General features: G+C 41.6%; 1 protein-coding gene across 1 annotated transcript; it reads left to right on the top strand.

The window, feature by feature from the left end:
• The first annotated feature begins 542 nt into the window (after window positions 1-542).
• On the top strand, window positions 543-20839 carry c1ql4b (complement component 1, q subcomponent-like 4b). Its single transcript, XM_034083707.2, has 2 exons — window positions 543-1232; window positions 15872-20839. Exons 1-2 carry the CDS (start codon window positions 693-695, stop codon window positions 16049-16051), a joined length of 720 nt encoding a protein of 239 aa, XP_033939598.1. The 5' UTR covers window positions 543-692; the 3' UTR covers window positions 16052-20839.
• Window positions 20840-21047: the final 208 nt, after the last annotated feature.

Raw genomic sequence — 21047 nt, 5'->3', positions numbered from 1 at the left:
CAGGTTCCTACAACAACAATGTATGTACAGAGATAAGAGGTGTGAAGGCCAATCAACAAAAACAGAATAGGGGAGAAAAGTAGCAGAGATTTAGCTATTTCCTCTTTCTTCTCTTCCCATTTCTGGACAGACAAGTAAAGCGCCCATCCCTATATGTGGAGGGTGAGATGAACTCCAGTGGGAATACTGTAGACCCCACCTGACAGCTCGCTGCCTAAGAAACGGAAGCTTTCACTGGAGCCACCACGTCCACAGAGCTGGAAAAAGAAAAGCAATCGCCTAAAATCCAAAGGTGATGCTCAGTTTTTGTTAAAATATTCTAATTATTTTTGTCTTGCAAAATGATGCACTATCTTTAACCCTTTGACACTGCAAAGCAGAGGAAACTAAAAGGATACAAAACACATTTACTGACAACCAAGAAATGGAAAAACCTATTTGTTCCCTTTCCCCAGACTTCTGATATTCTCCTGTCTGAGACTTGCCTGTCCTGTTCATAGAGTCAACCCCCATTGTCTTTCTTTGGCCCACAATTCCTCCTCCACTTTATCGATCCAGTAGGCCTAGTTTCTTTAGCTTTCAGTCTGGCCGGCACAACGATTCCAGCGAAGGGGGAGGAGGATTTCCTCACGCTGGCCGCCTCCCGGCTCAGCCGCAAGAAACGTGTGGTTGGGGCTGGAGTCGGCGTGGCGATGGTCCTCGTCCTGCTGGTGGCCATTCCCCTATTGGTGCACACCACCAAGGGGGGAGGGTCCGGAGGAGGGGGCACGCATTACGAGATGCTTGGGAGCTGCAAGATGGTGTGTGACACTTTAACCCCCCCACAGGGAGAGCTGACAGCCGTCTCCCCTCAGCCCCCAGACTTCGCAAACCGCAAGGGCAAACAGGGGTTCAGAGGGACCCCTGGACTTCCTGGTCCTCCGGGTCCTAAAGGGCCCCATGGAGAGCCTGGAAAGCCCGGCCCACCTGGTCCACCGGGGCCTGGACCCGGGGGCTACGGGCAATCCTTCTACAGTCCCAAAATCGCCTTTTATGCAGGCCTCAGAAAACCACACGAAGGGAGTGAAATACTGAAGTTTGATGACGTGGTGACCAACGTCGGGAACTACTACGAGCCGAGCACCGGCAAGTTCACCTGCCCCCTGCCTGGCATCTACTACTTCACCTACCACGTCCTGATGAGAGGAGGGGACGGGACGAGCATGTGGGCCGACCTGAAGAAGAACGGCCAGGTGAGCGTGTTTGTGTTTATGAAGTGTTATTGTGATCTGAAAGCTCCACATGTTCAAACAAACTGCAGATTCTGCAGATACTAATCAACCAAAATAGGGGGAAATCCTTTGCACAGTCAAACTACAGAGTTTGATTCAGTGTCACTCTGTGCAGCCAGCAGCATTGGACACAATAACAGGAACACTTAATCCGGCATGGATAAATATTCTCTGAGCTGACAATGTTCTAATCTGACACCACTAAGGTTTGGTAATGTAAAGGCGAAAAAACAAGTTGTTATTGCTACGATTTGTAAAAGCTGACGTCTAAATGGATATTCTTACAAAATTAAAATATCCATGAAGAGGGCTGAGTCTCTCCAGCTACAGACACAACCACAATAGTGTATCATTAGTGATGATTGTTTTTATACGAGTCTTCATACATTTTTTTTGGAAAAAGTAATTCTACTTACAAGATTTGGTTGTTAGACACAAAAACAACTTTAAGTTAAGTTTAAAGCTTGAGAAAAATACTACTTTGGGTTAAAATAGTCATTTGTTAATGTCAGGGTGCCATGTTTGGCATGGTAACAATAAAACATGTCTAAGAATAGGCAACATTAAACCAACTTTTACTATGGAAGAACGCAGCAGTCTCATGTCCAAGTATGTGGACCTCTCTTTATGGACCTCTCTGTCTGCAGACTTTGGGGCTCTGAAACATTGTTACACAACTTTCTCCTTTTCTTCTGACTGGCAAGATCTCCGACAGACCCTTGAGGACTTTGTCACTAAACATACAGAAAACACATCGCTTAAGGGCTTTTTTGCAACTACTGCTGCTGCATTTTCTTCCAGCTAGGCTTCCAAACAGATTTCATAACCAACACCTCTCTGAATTTTTTTAAGTTGTTTCTAAACAATAGACTTTCAAGAGCATCATGATAAAGTGTTGAAGAAGTAATATCTAAAGCAAAGTTTCCACAAAACAAACCAAATAATCAACACAAGTATCCAAAGGATGGTTACTTAACAAATAAACTAGGGGAAATCACTCATGCTGTTTCCAATCTCTTATATGAAGAATAATTATCAACCCTCTCAGCTTTCTTCAAAGTCGTTGATTTACTACCAGGACAAAGCATAAATGAGGGCAGGATGAAAGTAGAATACAGAGGTGGGACTAAGAACATACGTTTACACTGAAAACGAAAACTGTAATTAATTGTACAACTTGCACACAAAGGGAGAGAGACAAAGAGAGAGTGACAGCCAAGCGATCAGAGGATAACAATCCTCCAGGTCTCGGTGGTACAAAGCCAAAATGCAACAGCTGGCTACTGTTCTCTGAGGAACTATGACTTTAGCACTAATAAATAAACAAGTACAAATGCCTGGAAAAAAGCCTTGACTGCTTCCATCTGGAGATCCGTGACAAGCTTGAAGTACTAAGCCCTGACTTTGTGGAGGAGCCCTGAATCTGACATGTGTGCTGCAGAACAGAAGAGTGACGTCCTGGGGATTACCACAGAGGAATGCTCTGCATTGGTACAAGTCAACGTAGGCTGAGTGTTTGATGGCTAACAGTGTTTTCTCTGCACATAATTTACACGGTACATGATCAGACAGCAATTTGCTTGTGAGCAGACCTTCATCCTGCCGGGCTGCTGTTCATTGATATGCTCTAATTCTTAAAACATTAAGATTCAGTGAGAGGGCCAGTAAGCATTCAACAGGGGACAGCTCAGCAGTTTTTAGTGCAAAAACCCAGTGTTACCCAATATCAGCCATGTTTACTGCAGACCCCCAAGACCATCCTGGTTTAACAGTCAAATGTGGTCAAAATGAGTGCAGAGAAATGTTTTTGTGACTCATGGTGGGATTTTTTTCTTTACATTACAAGATTGAAAGGACACTTTGTTTGTCTTCCATTAACCCTCCACACCGGGAGCATGTTCACAATGCTTTACATTGGTAGGATGCTAACTAGCACTTGTTTGTTAACCTGTGGTCTCACTTACACCAAATTCAACTAAAATGTTTTACAATAGCTCAAATTAACTAACAACTAAGATCAAAGCAATATGATGCTCAGTATAATATTTAAACGTTGAACAGCCCAGACAGTGGGGGGGGGGTAAAGGGACCACTGGTATTTTTGTACCTCTGTCATCCAGATTTGTCACTCCATTGGCGTCACAGCTGTGCAAAATGTGTGTAATTGAAAAAAAAAAAAGATTGAGATTGCCCATAGGAGGTGTCTGAGAAAGAAAGCCAAGGGGGTAAAAGGGCCATTGGCACCCCTGGCCCGCTTTGGCCTAGCCGGTGTAATCCCTTCACAAGATGGTCTTTACTGCTTTGGTTTTATAGACTTTACAAATACACACATCCTAGATCGTTCTGTGACGGATAAAGTCCATAAAAACAGTATTAACCTCTTTCATTGTATAGGGTGTGCATAAAGTGCAGAGTAAAGAGGACAGACAGTCAAATGCCAGATATAATTGGGGGACTTGGTTTGTTGCATGCCTTCACAGACATTGTCATTCCTGTCTTCTCTCGCTGTTAAATCTTTCATAGCTTTTAGATGAGATCTTCTCCCCTCCACCTGGGCCCCTCCTTTTACACACACACACACACACACACACACACACACACACACACACACACACACACACACACACACACACACACACACACACACACACACACACACACACACACACACACACACACACACACACACACACACACACACACACACACACACACACACACACACACACACACTACATACACGCACGCACGCACGCACACATGCACACTTTTAATGTCCACACTGGCTATTGACTCCTTCCCCCATTAATTATCTTTTCCATCGACTAAATTATTTAACCCAATTCAGTGCTGATCTTGCCCTCTCAGTTTCATTGCACCTCATTTTTTTTTTTTTCTGGGAATGAAAAAGTGCTCTCACAGCAGAGTAAAACCTGCTAGGTCAGAAAGAAACACCTTGAGAATCACACTGAAAAAGTTTGGCATTTTAGAAACTTGTGAAAACGTTACTACTATGAATTTATTTTAATGAATATTTTGTTCATGAAGATTTTGAGAGAGAAAATGCATTAAAGGAGTAGTTTTACATTTTGGGAAATACATTTTTTTACTTTATGCCAGAAGTTAGAGGAGAAGCTCCAACTCCAGCCAGCTAGTTGTAACTGCTGCATGGTTTAGGCATTGGTTGCTTCGTAACGCTGAGCTGATACAGTTATTTGAAGACAAACTTAACAATTATCAGCAAGATCAACCCATCGACTCTGGATGAATTAGTTTACGTTCTTCACTCAAGAAAGTATTTTGCTAACATTAGCATGCTAGAAATCTGTGTAAGCAAGCAAGTCAGCTAACAGCAGCCAGTGTAAACCACAATAACGTGTGAGTGTTGCAACCAGGGGCGGACTGACGGAGCCTACACACGGCGGCGTGCGTTGCCGCTTGGCGGTGGGCGTGTCTTGAGCTTGGGGAGTCAACGTGAGCAACGCGACCAACAACCAATCACATGAATGTGGACATACAAAGCAAAGCATTCATGCTACATCCATGCTGGCTAAATATACTGTCTATGCTTGCTAGCTGTCCATTCAAACGAAGTACACTGGATATAAACTCCCCAAAACAGGCGAAAACCTACCAGTTTCCCCCACTGTCTCTGCCACCTCCCCCCATGCCTGGCTCCTCCGGTTTGTATCCCTGTATGTAAAGATATGTACCGGGTGATTCCCTACCCCAACATACACACGGTTTGATTGGCCAGCGCTTGTACTGTCAGATTTGCATACGCGGGATTTGATTGGCTGACGCCTCCGTCGAGGCGGCAAAAGTAGAACATTGCTCTACTTTTGCAGCGAGCACCACGAGAGAAGCTACGCTTTGCTCCCACAATGCAGTTCGGCGAATCGTGACGTCACCCCATTCAAAGTGAATGGGCAGAAGCGTTGAAGCGGCAACGCACGCCGCTGTGTGTAGGGGCCGCGAGACTAAAAACCAGCCCGGGAAACTCGACCGGCCGACCGGCCCAACTCGGTACCGCTAGTCAATTGTCAACGGGAGGGGGGGGGGGGGGGGGGGGAGGGAATACCGGGTAAACTCCCGGTATTCCCAATGGCCAGTCCGCCCCTGGTTGCAACAGAATGATGACTGCTGTTCACCTCACGACCACAGGTGTCATTTAAAAACAGTAATGTTCTGCAAGTTACACAAAGAACCTTTCATTTATTAAGCTAAATAATCCAGCAAGCAACCCCCATTTGTTATACTGATACAGGCAAATGTTGCTCAGATTACACCAAAAGTAGTGCTATGGTGTTTGATGTTATAAGGACTGTGATACATACAGATCCCACTGTTTTGATTGCATAACAAAGTATTACTCAAAGCCATCACAATATACTGCAATACATTGAATCATAACCCCTGTATCATTATACAAATGAATCAGTTTCTTGCCAATACACAGCCCTACTACCCGGCCTATATTACATTACATTTACATTACATTGCATTTAGCTGACGCTTTTATCCAAAGCGACTTACAATACAATAAGTGCGTTCGACCAACAAGATACAACCTTGAAGAATACAGAATCATATAAGTACATCAGGTTTCATAGAGCTAAAACATTTCAAGTGCTAGGATAGCAAACCGACGTGTTTTTGCTGATGGGAACTTGGGTCCCCCTCGCAGTGCGGGTGCAGCGAGCTGGCTAATGCAGAGCGGAGTGCACATGCTAGGGTGTACAGTTTATATCTATATCTTCAAAAAGAGTGTAAAGGCCTGCCGTGTGTGGGGAAGACTTGTGCCAAACTGTTATGCTAACTTAAGCTTAGCAAACATAATGTTGGCTCCACTTATTTACCATACAGACTTATATAAAAATAAAATGTGTCCGGCAGTGGCTCAGTCAGTAGGGGCTTGGACTGAACCGTAGGGTCGCTGGTTCAAGTCCCCGAACAGACTTAAAATATGCAGTGTGGACTGGTGCACTGTACAATAGCTGCCCACTGCTCCTAATAGGATGGGCCAAAAGCAGACTGTGTGTGCTCTGTGCAAGTATGTGTGACCATTAAAGAAGGGTCATCCTCCGGTTCTATCTATTTGCCAACGTTTTTAACTTTTCCTATTAGCAATGCCTTTTGACAATGTGTTTTGCAGCATTCATGGCTGTGTGTATGTGTGTGTGTAACAATTGTCAGACCGATATGTGTGGTGTTGATCAATGTCTTGCCAAAAGTAGCTGATTATAAGGCACATCCTGAGGAGAGATCACTGCGGGGACAGGCAGGACACAGACACGTGGGCTGACATGTCCCTGCAGACAGACAGAGACAAAGTCACAGAGAGATGGATGAATATTCACAGGAGAGTAGACAGAGGGGGAGGAGGACAGAAAAAGCAACATGAGAGCATGTTTGTCCTCTGGTGAAGCGAGGAGTTTAGGAGACGGGAAAACTGAATGAAACAAATCAAAATCGTGATCCCAGCCGTTAGTGAAATCAAAACGAAAGGTGTATCTGATTAACAATGACTAAATGAATCACTCAATGCAAGGAATCCTCTTCACTCATCTTGTCCCATAACTCATCAAAAGATTGGTGTTGAGGTAGATGACCTTTTCAATGGATATATAATTCACCACCAATATGTACTTTGCCCTTTACAGTGATGAGCATGGAGAGAGAGTGTGAATATTTATGGCGGGACCAATATATGATAGAAACTGGCCAGTTGGTCTTTCTGCTATGCCACCCTCCACACACACACACACACACACACACACACACACACACACACACACACACACACACACACGCACGCACGCACGCACGCACGCACGCACGCACGCACGCACGCACGCACGCACGCACGTACGTACGTACGCACGCACGCACGCACGCACGCACGCACACACACACACACACACACACACACACACACACACACACACACACACACACTATAGTTTTTATGAAATTAGTGTAGTATAGTAGCATCTCATATGCTATTGACATGGTGACCTCATTATGTGGCAGTGGCATTAGGCTGGATCTGACCTACGGCGGGACAAAGCTGTGCCTTATTAAAATGCTCTGACATGTGGCTCAGCCCTAACCATGTAAGGTGTAAAGGTTGGAGGGAAAGATTAATTAAAAGTGGGGAAATAAAGTTTAAAATAATGTGTATTAAAGGGGAACAGGGTGGAATTATACTGTAGATAGGTTCCTATTAAGGTGCCTATGTTGTTTTGTATTTCATTTTATACTGTATATATGTTTGTCTGTCATCAGGATTATGGAATAACTATGGGCAGATCATCATGAAACTTGGTGGAAGGTTAGGATGGGCCAAAAGAGAACCACATTATGGAGCAGATCTGAATCATGGGGCAGATGTACAAACTAAGTTTTAATTTGTGTTAATATTGCGAGATTGTTCTGCATTCATGAAGTGTCAGAATAATTCCACACTTCCTGAATTCTCCTGAATAATCCCAACGATGTTGCCACCTCAAGTCAGAACAAAATCTCGGAAAGCAGCATAAACATTTGTACGCTTTTCATGGCTTACATGATATTTTCCTTGTTCCTTGTTGTCATGCTAATACTGGTAAGAAAGCTTTGAAATACATTTTGTAGCATCCATGTTGTTTCCACATTCAGGGCCCGTGTAAACACCAACTCAGGAAATAGGACCTTCCAAGGAACATGTGAATGAAGCGTTGTCCTTGGAGGAGATTTAGTCATAAATGAGGATTCGAATTTAGGCAGAACACTGCTGTCATTTAGGCTTGCTCAAATCAGATCTATTCAAGGTTATTGTCATCTTTACCTTACATCGCTGGGCAGGGCAGACAGCCGCGTTTCTCTGGGATCATGGTGCAAAATATATATATAAAACTAAAGAAAACAACAACAACAAATAGCACAGTCCCTGAGCCTTCATTACCTAAAGTGTGGAGTGCATATTAAAGTTAAAAAAAGTAAAAGGCTAGTTAAATAGTACAAGTTATATGTAAAAACAGAAGCTAGTTTAAGAGTTACGCTGAAGATGGCAGCACATGTCTTGTTTCCAGCAGTTTTCAGGGTGAGAGTGGGGGAGGTTACCATTGATGTCTAACACTTTCAACAAGCAGCAAAGTGCAAACTGGTAATGAAGATCCATGCGTGTTCATTACAAAATAAGCTAATAAGATATATGAGCTAATTACATAATTAAATACACATGTTGTGGCGATGACAAGTTTGGACTCAATTAGAGGCAAGGAACAGCTCGTCTCCGGTATGTAGGTGTGAGGCAGCTCCTGTGAAGTGAAGGCTCCTGATTAGAAAAGAAAAGGTGTTAACATGGGCCTCCTGTGGCACTAATTTATTTAATTAGTTGGTAGCTGTGTTTTAATTAATAATAAGAGTCATTTTAGTGGTGCATTGCTTAGGTGTCAGGCACAATGGCCTCACTTTATAATGGGGAACATTCTGTGATAAAGGATGAACGTTTTTCCTTTCAGACATCATTTATTGTAGAGCAAACAGAACGCGTCCTCCCATATACCCTGCAGCTTGCCCTTGTTTTGTCTTCCTGTCTTTTTCTCACACATTTATGCACATGTTCATGCACACAGCCATTATTTGACTATCTGTTTCCCTTATAATGGTCTCAGCCATTATATTCCACCGACTAAAACGACTCGGCCGGTTGTTACCGTGTTTTGTCGAGCCTTTGTTGTGCTTTCCTTTTGCTTCCACATTATATCATTATTTCCCCTCATTATTAAGCAGCAGCATTTTCTCCCTTTTACAAACAGCAGTGTTGCAGTGTTTGATAAGGACAAGGTAACATGAACAAAGGAAACATGTATATTGGATTATAAAAATGTTTAAGTGCATGTATATTAGAATTAGAGAGATATAAACGTCTGACCTGAAACAGCTCTTTTATAATGAACGAGTATCACACTTTGTGTCCCTGTGCACTTTGTAAAGCAAACACGGAGCTAATAAAAAGGCAGTAAACAATATGTCATAAAGGAATATATAATTTAACTCAGGGGCTGAAGATTTGGATCAGGCTGATGCTCTGCAGGTAGGCCGTCTACAAAATCCATTTATATCCAATTAAGGCATCTCCTCTACCCTCAAAGGTTTCAGTCTAGAGCCAATTAGAGACTTTTTAATCAACATCTTGACACCTTGGGTCTTGAGTGTCATGGCAAAAATATTAACATTTAGTATGCCAATTAGTGTGTGAGTCTGCAGTGCAGGAGAAGGGTTACATGCTGACCTGCATAATAGAAGCAGTGTACCTCTGGCTGCACAAGGGGGGAGGTAGAGAGAACACTTTTACAAAAAGGGCCATTTCAATTGCCCTTCTTCTCTCTCCCAGTTTACCCTTAGAGGTCCCTCAGGTAAGTTTAAGAGACCCCGTCTCAATCGCCTCGCTCTGCTCTGAGAGGTCTGTACATCACAGTGAATGAATCCTGTCAGTTTTATTACCAGAGGATCAAGGCACCACCGCGAAACAAAACAAAACTGAAAAAATAACACACTACATGGACAGCCAGCCTCCCCAACCTCATTTATACCCACCCTTCCTCTGAAGCAGGCATGCTTGATCAGTTTGTTATCCAACAGGCTCCCTCCCCATCACTCAAAGCCCCTCTCAACTTTGGCTTTCTTTACCCGAATCATGTGCTTAGACTGTTAAAGGAGTGTGCAGCTGCGCGCCGGTGAAAGTGTTCTTGTACACATTTCTGCTTTTACACCCTTGTTTTTTTCAAAACTACATGTCGTTCTTTTTCTTTCTTACGCCCTACTTCCAATCATTTTTCTCTGAGACAAAGCTCAGACATAAACATTATGAACACACTTTGATATTGGGTCGATACACATAAAAATGATGAACATCTTTGGTCGAATACATTTGAAATACAGTATGTCAGCCCTTAAAAACGTCACACAAATCAGTGGAACACAGCTGAAATGTAGATTTTATTGAGCATTTAGCACCGTCTGTGAATTATTTCCACGCTGTCAATTTCCTCTCACTCTTACACCTTTCTCAGTCCTCTCCACCGCTCTCTCCCCATTTAGTTTTGGCCCCTAATCAAAAGCGGAGGCAGTGTAATCTTCTCTATTGTCCCGCGGGTCTCCCTCTCCCCAACAGCAGCAGATCAAGTCAGAACAGCATTGAGCCAACAGACAGAAACTCACTCCCTTGTCACTATCAATCTCCGCCGCTGTTGACAATAATCCTGATTTGCCTTTCCTCTTGTTTTCACTCTCAAAGCCCCGGTGCGCTTCCTGCACACTTTGAGAAAAAAGGATTTCACTGTGATTGTTACTGAAAGGCTCCGGCTTGGTCAAAGAAATTATAATATATTGCACAGTGTTGGAGATAGTAAGTGAAGAATGATCTCTAATGAAACAATGTATAGATGATCAGTTACGAGTTAAAGTCTTTCACTCAAAAGCAGGATGCAAAAGATCTTAAAAATCTTAATCTTAGCTACATTTAAGTCTTTTTTTAAGGCAATCGGTAAAATTAAGATCAGTTAGATACATGTGTTGGATGCCTACAGTGTACAGTATCACAGTTACAGAGGAAAATGACCCCTGGGAATTATATTAATGATTAGATTCCTAATATAATACTGATGTATGATTGCATTAAACTGTTGTAGCTGTTTGAGGTGGAGCTGGATTTACTTTAGATACTGCTATGTAATATAATTATGATAATGCACCAGATTTTATACATTTATTGTTTTATTGTAAAATCGTATTCACGAGAAGTAATTGCATTAAAAGTAGGACAGTATAAAGCAGCATACAATCAAAATACTCAAGTACAGTAAATACAACTAAATTGTACTACAGCACAGTTCTCCCTTTCTACTCATGGTCCATTTTACAATGGTCAAATTATGTAAACACATATTTGGTTTTTTAATAAATACAAATAATCTTGTTCTTCAATCACTTTGATGCAGATTATTTCATTGTCAACTCATTTTGATGACTGTGATAATATCTTAAATGCCACACTCTTACAAATATGTGCCTTAAATGTATAAAGTAGCTACATTGTCCATTGGGGTATTATAAATAGGGGCAATGCAACCATGAATTACTCATAAACATAACACACTAAATGTCAGCATCTCCACTGTCTAGTGGAGTCGAGGATAAGTAAAGTACTGGGTGTCTTATAATGAAGTCAACCATACTGTAACAAGCCATAAATAACATTGTGTCCTTTTGGCTGGAAAATATAATTAGTTGATGTTCACGTTTAATAGGCCATTTCAATGAGGTGGTGTGAATATCACTGCTGCAACCTACAGGACCCTTAAACATACGAGTAGGCAGACCCCATCAGTCTCATCTTATTGTATCTTTGTTTTTATATAGTTTTCTCCATGATATTTCAAGTATTTCATGTTTGAAAATGGTACGATCTTCTTTGTTTACGACATTTATCACAGACTTATTAAGATAAATGCATTTATGTATGCACATGCAGAGAGGAAAACCAGCTTTTAATTGTAACTGTATATTGTCTGTATTTGCAGCAGGTTACAGCAGCCTGTCAGCCTCTAACTCTAGAGTCTATACTGTCAGGGGAATCCTGCCGTTCAACCATGTGGACAGATGTTGGACGTACAAAATGTCAGAATCTCTTTGCTGTTATATTTTTCCTAAAACCTATTAGGTCTACTCAGGGGAGCTGTTCAGTCCCTCCAGAGCAAAACAGTCCAACAGTAAAATAACAAATGTCTCATACTGTATGCTGCGTGGTTTTATTCAGGTGTTCACTTGAGATTCATAAAACACAAAGAGAGCTGATGTAGAGGGAGAGCGAGATGGAGTGTGTGTGTGTGTGTGTGTGTGTGTGTGTGTGTGTGTGTGTGTGTGTGTGTGTGTGTGTGTGTGTGTGTGTGTGTGTGTGTGTGTGTGTGTGTGTGTGTGTGTGTGTGTGTGTGTGTGTGTGTGTGTGTGTGTGTGTGCGTGTGTGTGTGTGTGGGGATCTTATCGTGACCCCTTGCTCGTGTTTCATGGGCCCATTTGACCAACGTAGCCTATCCTGTGCCCCCATTTATTGTGATTGTATGGAGTTATTGAGGAGTTGGACCTATTAGTCCGGGAGCTGCCATGGCTATCGGACTACCAATTACCGTAGCCTGCAGCCGTGTATTGCCCACCCTGACGTATTTTGGGGTAGGGAGGGGTGAGGGATGCTGCAGAGGGGGATGTGGGGAGGGATGTAGGGGTCCTCAGGAGACCTGCCACAGCAGCACGCCGTTAATCAATCCGATTTAGACCGGACAGGGACGCACTTAGTCGCTGCTCCCGCCAACACTGCCATGGCGGGGGAGAGAAAATGTGTACGTGACCTGCATCTAATTGGAGTGTAAGGACACAAAAAGATGGATGGATGGGTCCAGAATGAAGAGATAGCGTTGGGGTTGCAAATGGGAAAGGGGTGATGGAAGGGGCGTGAGGTGTGGAGCGAGAGACAACAATTAATGGAGTGATGTGAGTTGAATTAAAACAAAGGAAATGCACCAATTCATTTCTGTCCCCAGGTGGGGAATAAAAATGTTCACCTTCTTTACGGTAGAAACGCCTGTATGGATAAATATATAGCGTTGAATTGATTAAATGGGTGGGAGAAAAAAAATCACCATTTAATGGAGGATGAGTAAAAATGTGTTGTTTGGTCTTTCTTAATTTGTCCTATTGATGACTGGTGGAGATGATGGACGAGAGCAGGAGAAAAGGATAGAGTGAGGGTATCATATTTGCATTCATTAATATGTATGTGCTTGTGTACTTTATTTTCCAGTATTAAATGGATCGTCTGCTTGAATAGTTGCTTACTTACCAAATGATAGTGCAATTTATTATCAGATTTGCTTATTTGATGCGAAAACATCTTGGAATTTAACAGAAACACCTTCATGATGAATAACGAAAAAGCTTTTTGCACATCTTTTGTGTAAAACATAAGGACTGGGAAGGCTAATGCAGGTGCTTCTTTGATTTAGGTCATAATGAAACCTCTTCTTAAGAGCAACATGTATGGGAACATTATGATCTTGGACTATGCGGCCATCATTAGTTCTGCGGTATCATATTTGTGTTAAGTGCTATGTAAACACGTGTGGTAATCCTCAGATGTAACGACTTCCTTTTTAACGGCTGGTACTACCATTACAGCTCCAGCATCAAGTTCAATCAGACATCCTCACACCTGTCCAGATGGAGATAAAAGCGTGAAGAATGGCTCATCAGACGGTATTACTTTTTAAAACTGTGTCAGGCTCCAGGTTGTGTGTTCTTCACCAGATGATGCATCTTCAGTGTGTTTGTTTTGAATACCAGCAATTGCTGTATGGCAGACCTGAATGGCCGTTTATGAAGCTGACAATAGCAGGCTCTTGTTGTAACTGTGTGGTGTTGATTACATTGATTGGTCATTTTGAGGGTGTGGTGTCATTCAACCCTCTTTGTCCTTGCAAATGTGTATTTTCCATGTTTAGATTAACATACTGTATATTAATGAGTTTTTTTAATATTTCAATGTATTTCAGTTTCCTCATGTTATTTATAAACTCAAAGATAATCAATTTAAATTGCTCAAAATAATTAAGCCACTCACTCGCTTGCTGTACATTTATTTTAGTTATAGGTGGCCAGATAACATTTTATTACATAGAAGTGTGAAGCCACTTACCATATAACATTTTCCACGTATGGCTGTGAAGCATTTTTGTAAGTTTCAGCTCACTGTTCTGGTTCATTATCACCAGCAAAATCTGAGGCTGTAGCAGGCTGGTCAAAAAGTTGCTGGTAAACCTAGAGAATCATTTAGCAGCCAAGGAGTCAGATAAATTTTTCTCAGGAGTTGGTGAAGAGTAGAGCTAAATGTATAGGATATGATTAATCAGGGGCACACATTCATGCTCATGTTGCTCCATATCCATGACAAATAAGTAACTGTTTACCATTAAGTTCACCAGCGAAAAGGTGAACATATGCCAACCTTAGACAACTGAATACCATAATTGCCTGAAATAGTTGGTAGCTAATGTCATAAACAATTGTTGAAACTAGCTGCAACCAAAACTATCCAGATATCAGCACCCAGTGGGTGTATGTCTGCACGCTCATTGTGTTTACTGATATTGCACCACGAATGAACTGATGTGCTCCCTGATGCCCTTCCTGCAATCCCCATCAGCCTCTCCTCTGCAACAGGTGGATCAGGTGTGAGAGCAACAATCCTCTAGAAAATTGATGGCGGCTAAGAAAGGTTGTGCTCTCAGATAGAGGTTTGAGGCCAGAGATCAGTGCACATCTCATCTATCTAACCAGTGGACAGGAAGGCATCTGTACTGATGACATTACACCAAGATCACAGAATGAAACAGGAAATAAAATGGCACCAGAAACATCCAGATAACATGAACACACTGGTTTTAGGGTCATAGATGAAAAAGATAAACCTATTAAAGTCATCAGCCTGTGAAATAAAACACTTAATCTTAAACATTTCCTGTTTCAATTAGGATTATTCTTAATAACCACTCTGCGTTAGATCAATGTATATATGGATACATACTTTTTTAATGTTACATGCATACTAATCCATATTTCTGCCATGACTATCTCCTCAAACCAGCAATTAACATTTAGATAGCTGTAGTGAACATGCCTCCTTTGCAAGTGATCATAAGTGTATTGGGGCTACAAGAGGAGCGGAGATTCAGCAGAGAGGATTATGGGAGCAGAGGCTCGTACGTACGGACATATGGATGAGACTGATAAATCAATTTCCATAATGAAATATTGCTTGCTAACTAGCCAGTAAAAATCAATCATTCATATTTATTCAAGATAATGGCCGTGAATGCATCTATACGTCAAAGCTAAATGCAAAATCTACATCAAAGTGTAGCATTGATGTATTTTATTGCAATACATTTTTTATTTGAATGAGCTTTATTGATATGACATTTCTAAAGAAGAAGTTGTAGAGAATGTAAATAATATGAAATAGTGTTTGTAAAGAGTAGCTAGTAGTATCTGAGTTGTCTTGCCTTTACAAAGTAACCTGCCTCACATTTTCATGCCGAGGCTCTAACTCTATATTACATTTCACTTCAAAAAGTAGCTCAGACTAAAGAAATTATGTCAGTGGAGAATTGCATTTTCCCATCAAATTCTGTGCTGTTAAAGAAGTTGTTCAAGCTATTAAAACTAGAATTGGGCAAAAACCATTAACTCCTTTTCATACAGTATGAACAGTCAGAGTTGAAGATATAAGATAAGATGGACTTTTATTAATCCCTCGTAGGGAAATTGTTTCTCTGCATTTGACCCATCCTAGTGTTAGGAGCAGTGTGATAGATATCGACTGTCAGCCACAGCACCTCCAGACCCTAGTTATATACAGAGTCTCTCTGCTTCATATCTTCATAATAACGGCTTGAAATGCCAACTAACCTCCTCCACATGACATGGTTATCAACTTTTTTCCCCATATTTCTATTCGTTTTTTTTTAGCAGCCTGTTAACACAGTCTTTCCTCTTTGTCTCAGGTGAGGGCCAGTGCAATCGCCCAAGATGCAGATCAGAACTACGACTATGCCTCCAACAGTGTCATCCTGCACCTGGATGTGGGGGACGAAGTGTGTGTGCAGCTGGACGGGGGAAAAGTTCACGGCGGAAACACCAACAAATACAGCACCTTCTCTGGCTTCCTCATCTACCCCGACTGACAGTATACCCTCTCTCTCTGTTATCAAGCAACACGTTTCCTCCCCTTTCTGCATCTAACACCACCATGACGCCATGATGTAATTTGTCATTTCAATGCTGTTAAATACACAAAACATGTAATACCACAAACACAATTAACAAATAGACAATGTGTGTTAAAATGAATATAGTATTGTATATATTACCAGTTAACATTTACTTCTGATACACACTTGTGTAATCATTATTCTGTGCCATGTACAGTATGTGTAAGCATGGCTAAAACAAATGGCTCGCATCTGTTTCACATGCACAATCATCTTGTACACACGCACAGGAGAGGTGCTCACATGAATAGAACTCTACCTATCAGTTGTTGGGCTGAGAAAAGATGATCATTTCAGCCATCGGTCTGAAATCGACTGAAATGATCTCTGAATGTAGACTGTAAATCGAAGTGCGACTGCAGCTTCTCGCCTTCACTGTGAGAGGGATTTCCAAACGAGAAAACTCTTGAATATATTGATCCTAGCTGATAATACAGCCAACACCATGAACATAATCCAGTGTGTAGCAGGGGCGCCGCCAGGGATTTTGGGCCCCATGAAAATATATCACATTGGGCCCCACCACCAGGCACAGGCCACTTTGTTTATAGATTACCTCGAGGGCCGTATGAAATGGTCTAGCGGTCCGTATACGGCCCAGGGGCCGGAGGTTCCCCACCCCTGCTTTAATATAATAACATTAGTATTAATATCATAACCAAAATGTCGGTGATTAACATTTTGTTTACCTAATACAGACTGATCACTCAATGCTTCAAACTGTCCATCATCCTAAATAGACTAAAAGCAGTTTTTTGTTTTATATAGATCATTGGCTATGTGGGAAAATACTGTGTTTGAAATGTATAATTTAAATTAGATGTTAGCTTTTTGTTATATATATATATATATATATTTTGTATTTCAGTCTCCCTTCAGATATGTTAAGTGGCATGTCATTCAACACAATGCTGCTCACCTCCTTCAGTTCGGAGAAAAGCTGGTTCAGGTTCAGCCTTATGGGGGCACAGGGCTGCTGAGCTTAGAGATGGATCTGTTGGTCCTGGCACCAGGGGGAGGGACAACTGATTTAGTATGAATAGGCGCTAAAAATGTGCCTACATTTATTAAAGGTAGGTAGGTAAGAATGGAGAAACCAGCTCGAGTGCGCTAGAATTTGAAAGTACACAACCGAAAAAAATCTGCCCCTTCCTTCAGACTTCCTTACAGAGCCCCTCCTCCAACACACACGAACGCGCACATGACCAATGAGGGCACGAGATCAGTTTGTGCACAGATGGAAGGCTGACAGGCAGGTAGGCCATCCAGTTACTTTAGCCAGGCTGGCTCAGATGATTGGTCGTACTTTTTACAGCGCCACAGCTTCCACAGATGACATTTTTGTATGTATTTATTGTCAAAGCATTTCATATATTCATTGCTATCGGGATGGTAAGAGCATTCCATGGAATATAACAAAAAGTGTTTCTGAAGTGAATTACCTACCATACCTTTAAATGTCAGCTAAAAGAGCAGTGAAATGAAAGACCTCTGAATTTTCTGTAAAGATATTAACAGTACTTAAAGGTCCCATGTCATGGCCATTTCCACTGATCATAATTCCATTGTTGAGGTCTACTAGAATAGATTTATACTGTGCAATTTTTCAAACTCACATTGGTTTCGCATACAGCATCTCTGTAAAGTATTTGTATTCAGCAGTATTCACTCTCTCCACTAAACGGCTCGTTGCAGCTCTTTCCCCCCCCCTCCCTGTGAGCCCAGTGTGCTCCGATTGGTCGGACCAGTCGGGACATTGTGAATCGCGCTGAACTCCGTGGAGGTGTGATTTCCTTGTTTAGCGATACACAGCCAAACACAGCCAAACTCATCCTGAGCACACACAAAGTCACAGCCGAAGTAAAAACAATAAGTGTGGCTTGATATTGAGTAAGAAAAAGGTTGATAAACGCTGTGAGAATGGGTCTGCAGAGAGAATTTCGCCGCGATCCCAACTGTCTGTTATCAGCCTGCAGCCAGGGAGGAGAAATCAGCAGAGCTGCCTGCACTGAGTGTGTGAGGAAGTCCGTGGATTGGTCAATTTGGACCAATCAGCAGGGGCTTAACGTAACAGCTCCGCGGACGTAACGTAACGGCTCCACGGATTGGTCCATTTCGTTCCGGAGACGACATGACATCATGATGTACCCGGAAGAATCAAATGGACAGTGACGTATCTCCAACGAGGTTGTGTTAGAGTTTTACTCGCTACATGGTGTACTTTGAGGGTTTTGACTCTGCACACCATTTACATGCATAAAAACCTTCATAACACACAAGGGGACGGGTAATAACCGGAAAAGCATGACATGTCACCTTTAATGTCAGCTTAGTAAACAAAAAAACATTAGCTAACAGACTAATTTCCACCACTCATGGACCACACACACCTTTTCTTGTGAAAAACTGGGTGACATACTGTCGCCCTTTAGTCCCTCTCTCTTTTCTTTCTCTCCTTTCTCTTCTTTTCTTACAGCCTGACTTTGTTGGTCGTTGAAACATGGTACAACACACTTACGTAGGCTAAGTACTAGCATCCCTCCTCACATGCTTTCACTCTCTGCAAGTGCCGGTGCCGCACCGCGTTTGGAGGCAGGACCAAACCATTACATGTAAATAGAAGGGGGTGTACAGAGGCTTTGGGTAATTAACTTTTGGAAGAAAATAAGTTAAATGAATCGTAAGTTTAGTGAGTAATTTATCAATATAACGTTCTATTAATATTAATTATTGAGGATTGATGAAAGGTTACTTACATTTTTTTTCTTAATGTTCTAAACATTTGGGGCCCCTGTCAGTCACGGGCCCTTAGAATCGTCCTAACTTTTCACCCCCTTACGGCGCCCCTGAGTATGTCTGTGTACTTCATGCCTGTGAGCGTGTATTACTGTTTACCCTTCAGTTTGTGTTGGGGTGTAAACGCATCACGTAGCTGTTAGTTTGACTTGCACAGTCTCTGGCTCCTGTTAAGGGAGGGGGTGTCAGGTTGCTGGTAACAGTCCCTTAACACACACAGTATATCGATACTGAGGTTTAGCTTTGAGATTTTCCCTGAGCCAGAGCTCATAGCAGAGCCTCATGATGTCCTGCTAATGAGCTGCGGCTTCCTCTGCAGCCTCATCTGTAAGTCACACTCACATCTGCCATCCACAGTTTGCTGTACGACTTAGCTTCCAATAGGTTAACCTTGTGTGAAAAAAAGCTTGTTTGTTTTCTTGCCGGGAGTTAGATGAGAACATTGATATCAATCTGATTCTGCCCATTCACTGTAAAGGCTGGGTTATAGACATAGTAGGAAAAAAAGTGGTTTGATTTCCCCAAATTCACACAACACCACCAACTAAGTGACGCAGGCAGCGTTAGACCAGAACGTTCTGTAGATTCTGCAAGGTAAAGATACTGTTTTTGTCTATGGAGTCTCGTGAAGCTTAGATAGCTGCCTGAGTTTCCCCTCATAAACATAAACTGCTAACAAAGCATTGGAAATGTTGTAGAATTAGCTAGCCTGGGGCTTTTGATAGTCTGATAACATGCGGCTGTTGTCTTTTCAATTCGTACAACAACAAAAACATAAAAACAAACATTTGTAATGGTTGGCATATCTTTTAAAGGTATTTGTGCTAAGCTAAGCTAGCCGGATGCTAGCTGACACTTCCTATTAACTTTACAGACATTAAACTCGTGTCTCATCTAACTCTGCAAAAAAACAAATAAATAAAGTGTCAATCAATTTCTTTAATTGTACTAGTAAGTAACCCATATAAGGATATATTTTAAAATACATGTGACTCTTGATGTTATACTGCCATACGCCATACCCATAGGTTTTATGTGCCTTACACTTTATTTTTCATTCTTATGAGACATGCAAACAAACTGGTACAATAATAAATCTGATGAGGATTTCTATTGAAAACCTCTGCAACTGTCCATCCATGCAAATGTTGTCAACAACTTTAAGAAATGCAGAAGCTAACTGAGGACCATGATTGTGAATATATGTATGTCACTGGATGTAACTGCTGTAAATAAAAGCCCAAATGTGGACCAGGCTTTGTTTGGTTGGTGGGAAACACCTATGGGAACAACAGATGCATGTCACTGTGTTGATCAAAGGTTGCATCCAGTCAAGTTATAAATAGGTAGATGTAACCAAATTATTATGTATAACAATTCTATTTTTTCCCATAATATAATGCTTAAATGGGTATAATATAAAACTACTATGAACAGGTTTATAGTAGTTGAAGTGCCAATGGAAGAAAACTTGGCCCAACGAGTGACACAGATCCAGCTTTGAAGCCCGATAGCATGACTGTACCTCAATGAGACTTGGGTGTGAGCTTTTACGATTATTCTTGTACTGTGACTGAAAACCCCTCCAAATGTTGTGATGTACAAAATACATTTATCATGAGTGACTTTACATAATCTGTGTCATGCTGCATTCTACTGTGTGTGTTTTTATGGCGATGTTACCTTTGTTCACGAGAAGTCTGGGTTCATGTTGCTGTACTTTGCAAGCTGAGTTGTGTGTATTTGTTATGTATGAAATCAACATTTTCTCTGCCCTCTACCCATTCTCTAATGCTGAAACACAATTAAAAAAAAGAAAATACTGAAATTATTTTTCTGTCACTGCTGTAAATCAGGTGCTTATTCTTTCCTTGTACTTTACAGGAATATCCAAATAGGTTCACACACTGCTCAGGGTGTTTATTTGGTTTTTACAACCACCTTAAGATTTTATCAGCTTTTGTCAAACCTATCACAGAGCGAGGTTCAGATATGAAAACAGCTGACAAATATCTTCCATTACTTTAAACAAGAGTCAAACAATAAACATAAGGCATATCTTTGTTTCCTCATTTAGAATAAATAATAAGTTACATCATCTGACTTTGTGGAC

The sequence above is a fragment of the Pseudochaenichthys georgianus genome, chromosome 5 (assembly GCF_902827115.2).
Source record: "Pseudochaenichthys georgianus chromosome 5, fPseGeo1.2, whole genome shotgun sequence".
Lineage (NCBI taxonomy): Eukaryota > Metazoa > Chordata > Actinopteri > Perciformes > Channichthyidae > Pseudochaenichthys > Pseudochaenichthys georgianus.
This window is presented reverse-complemented; position numbering and strand designations above follow the sequence as displayed.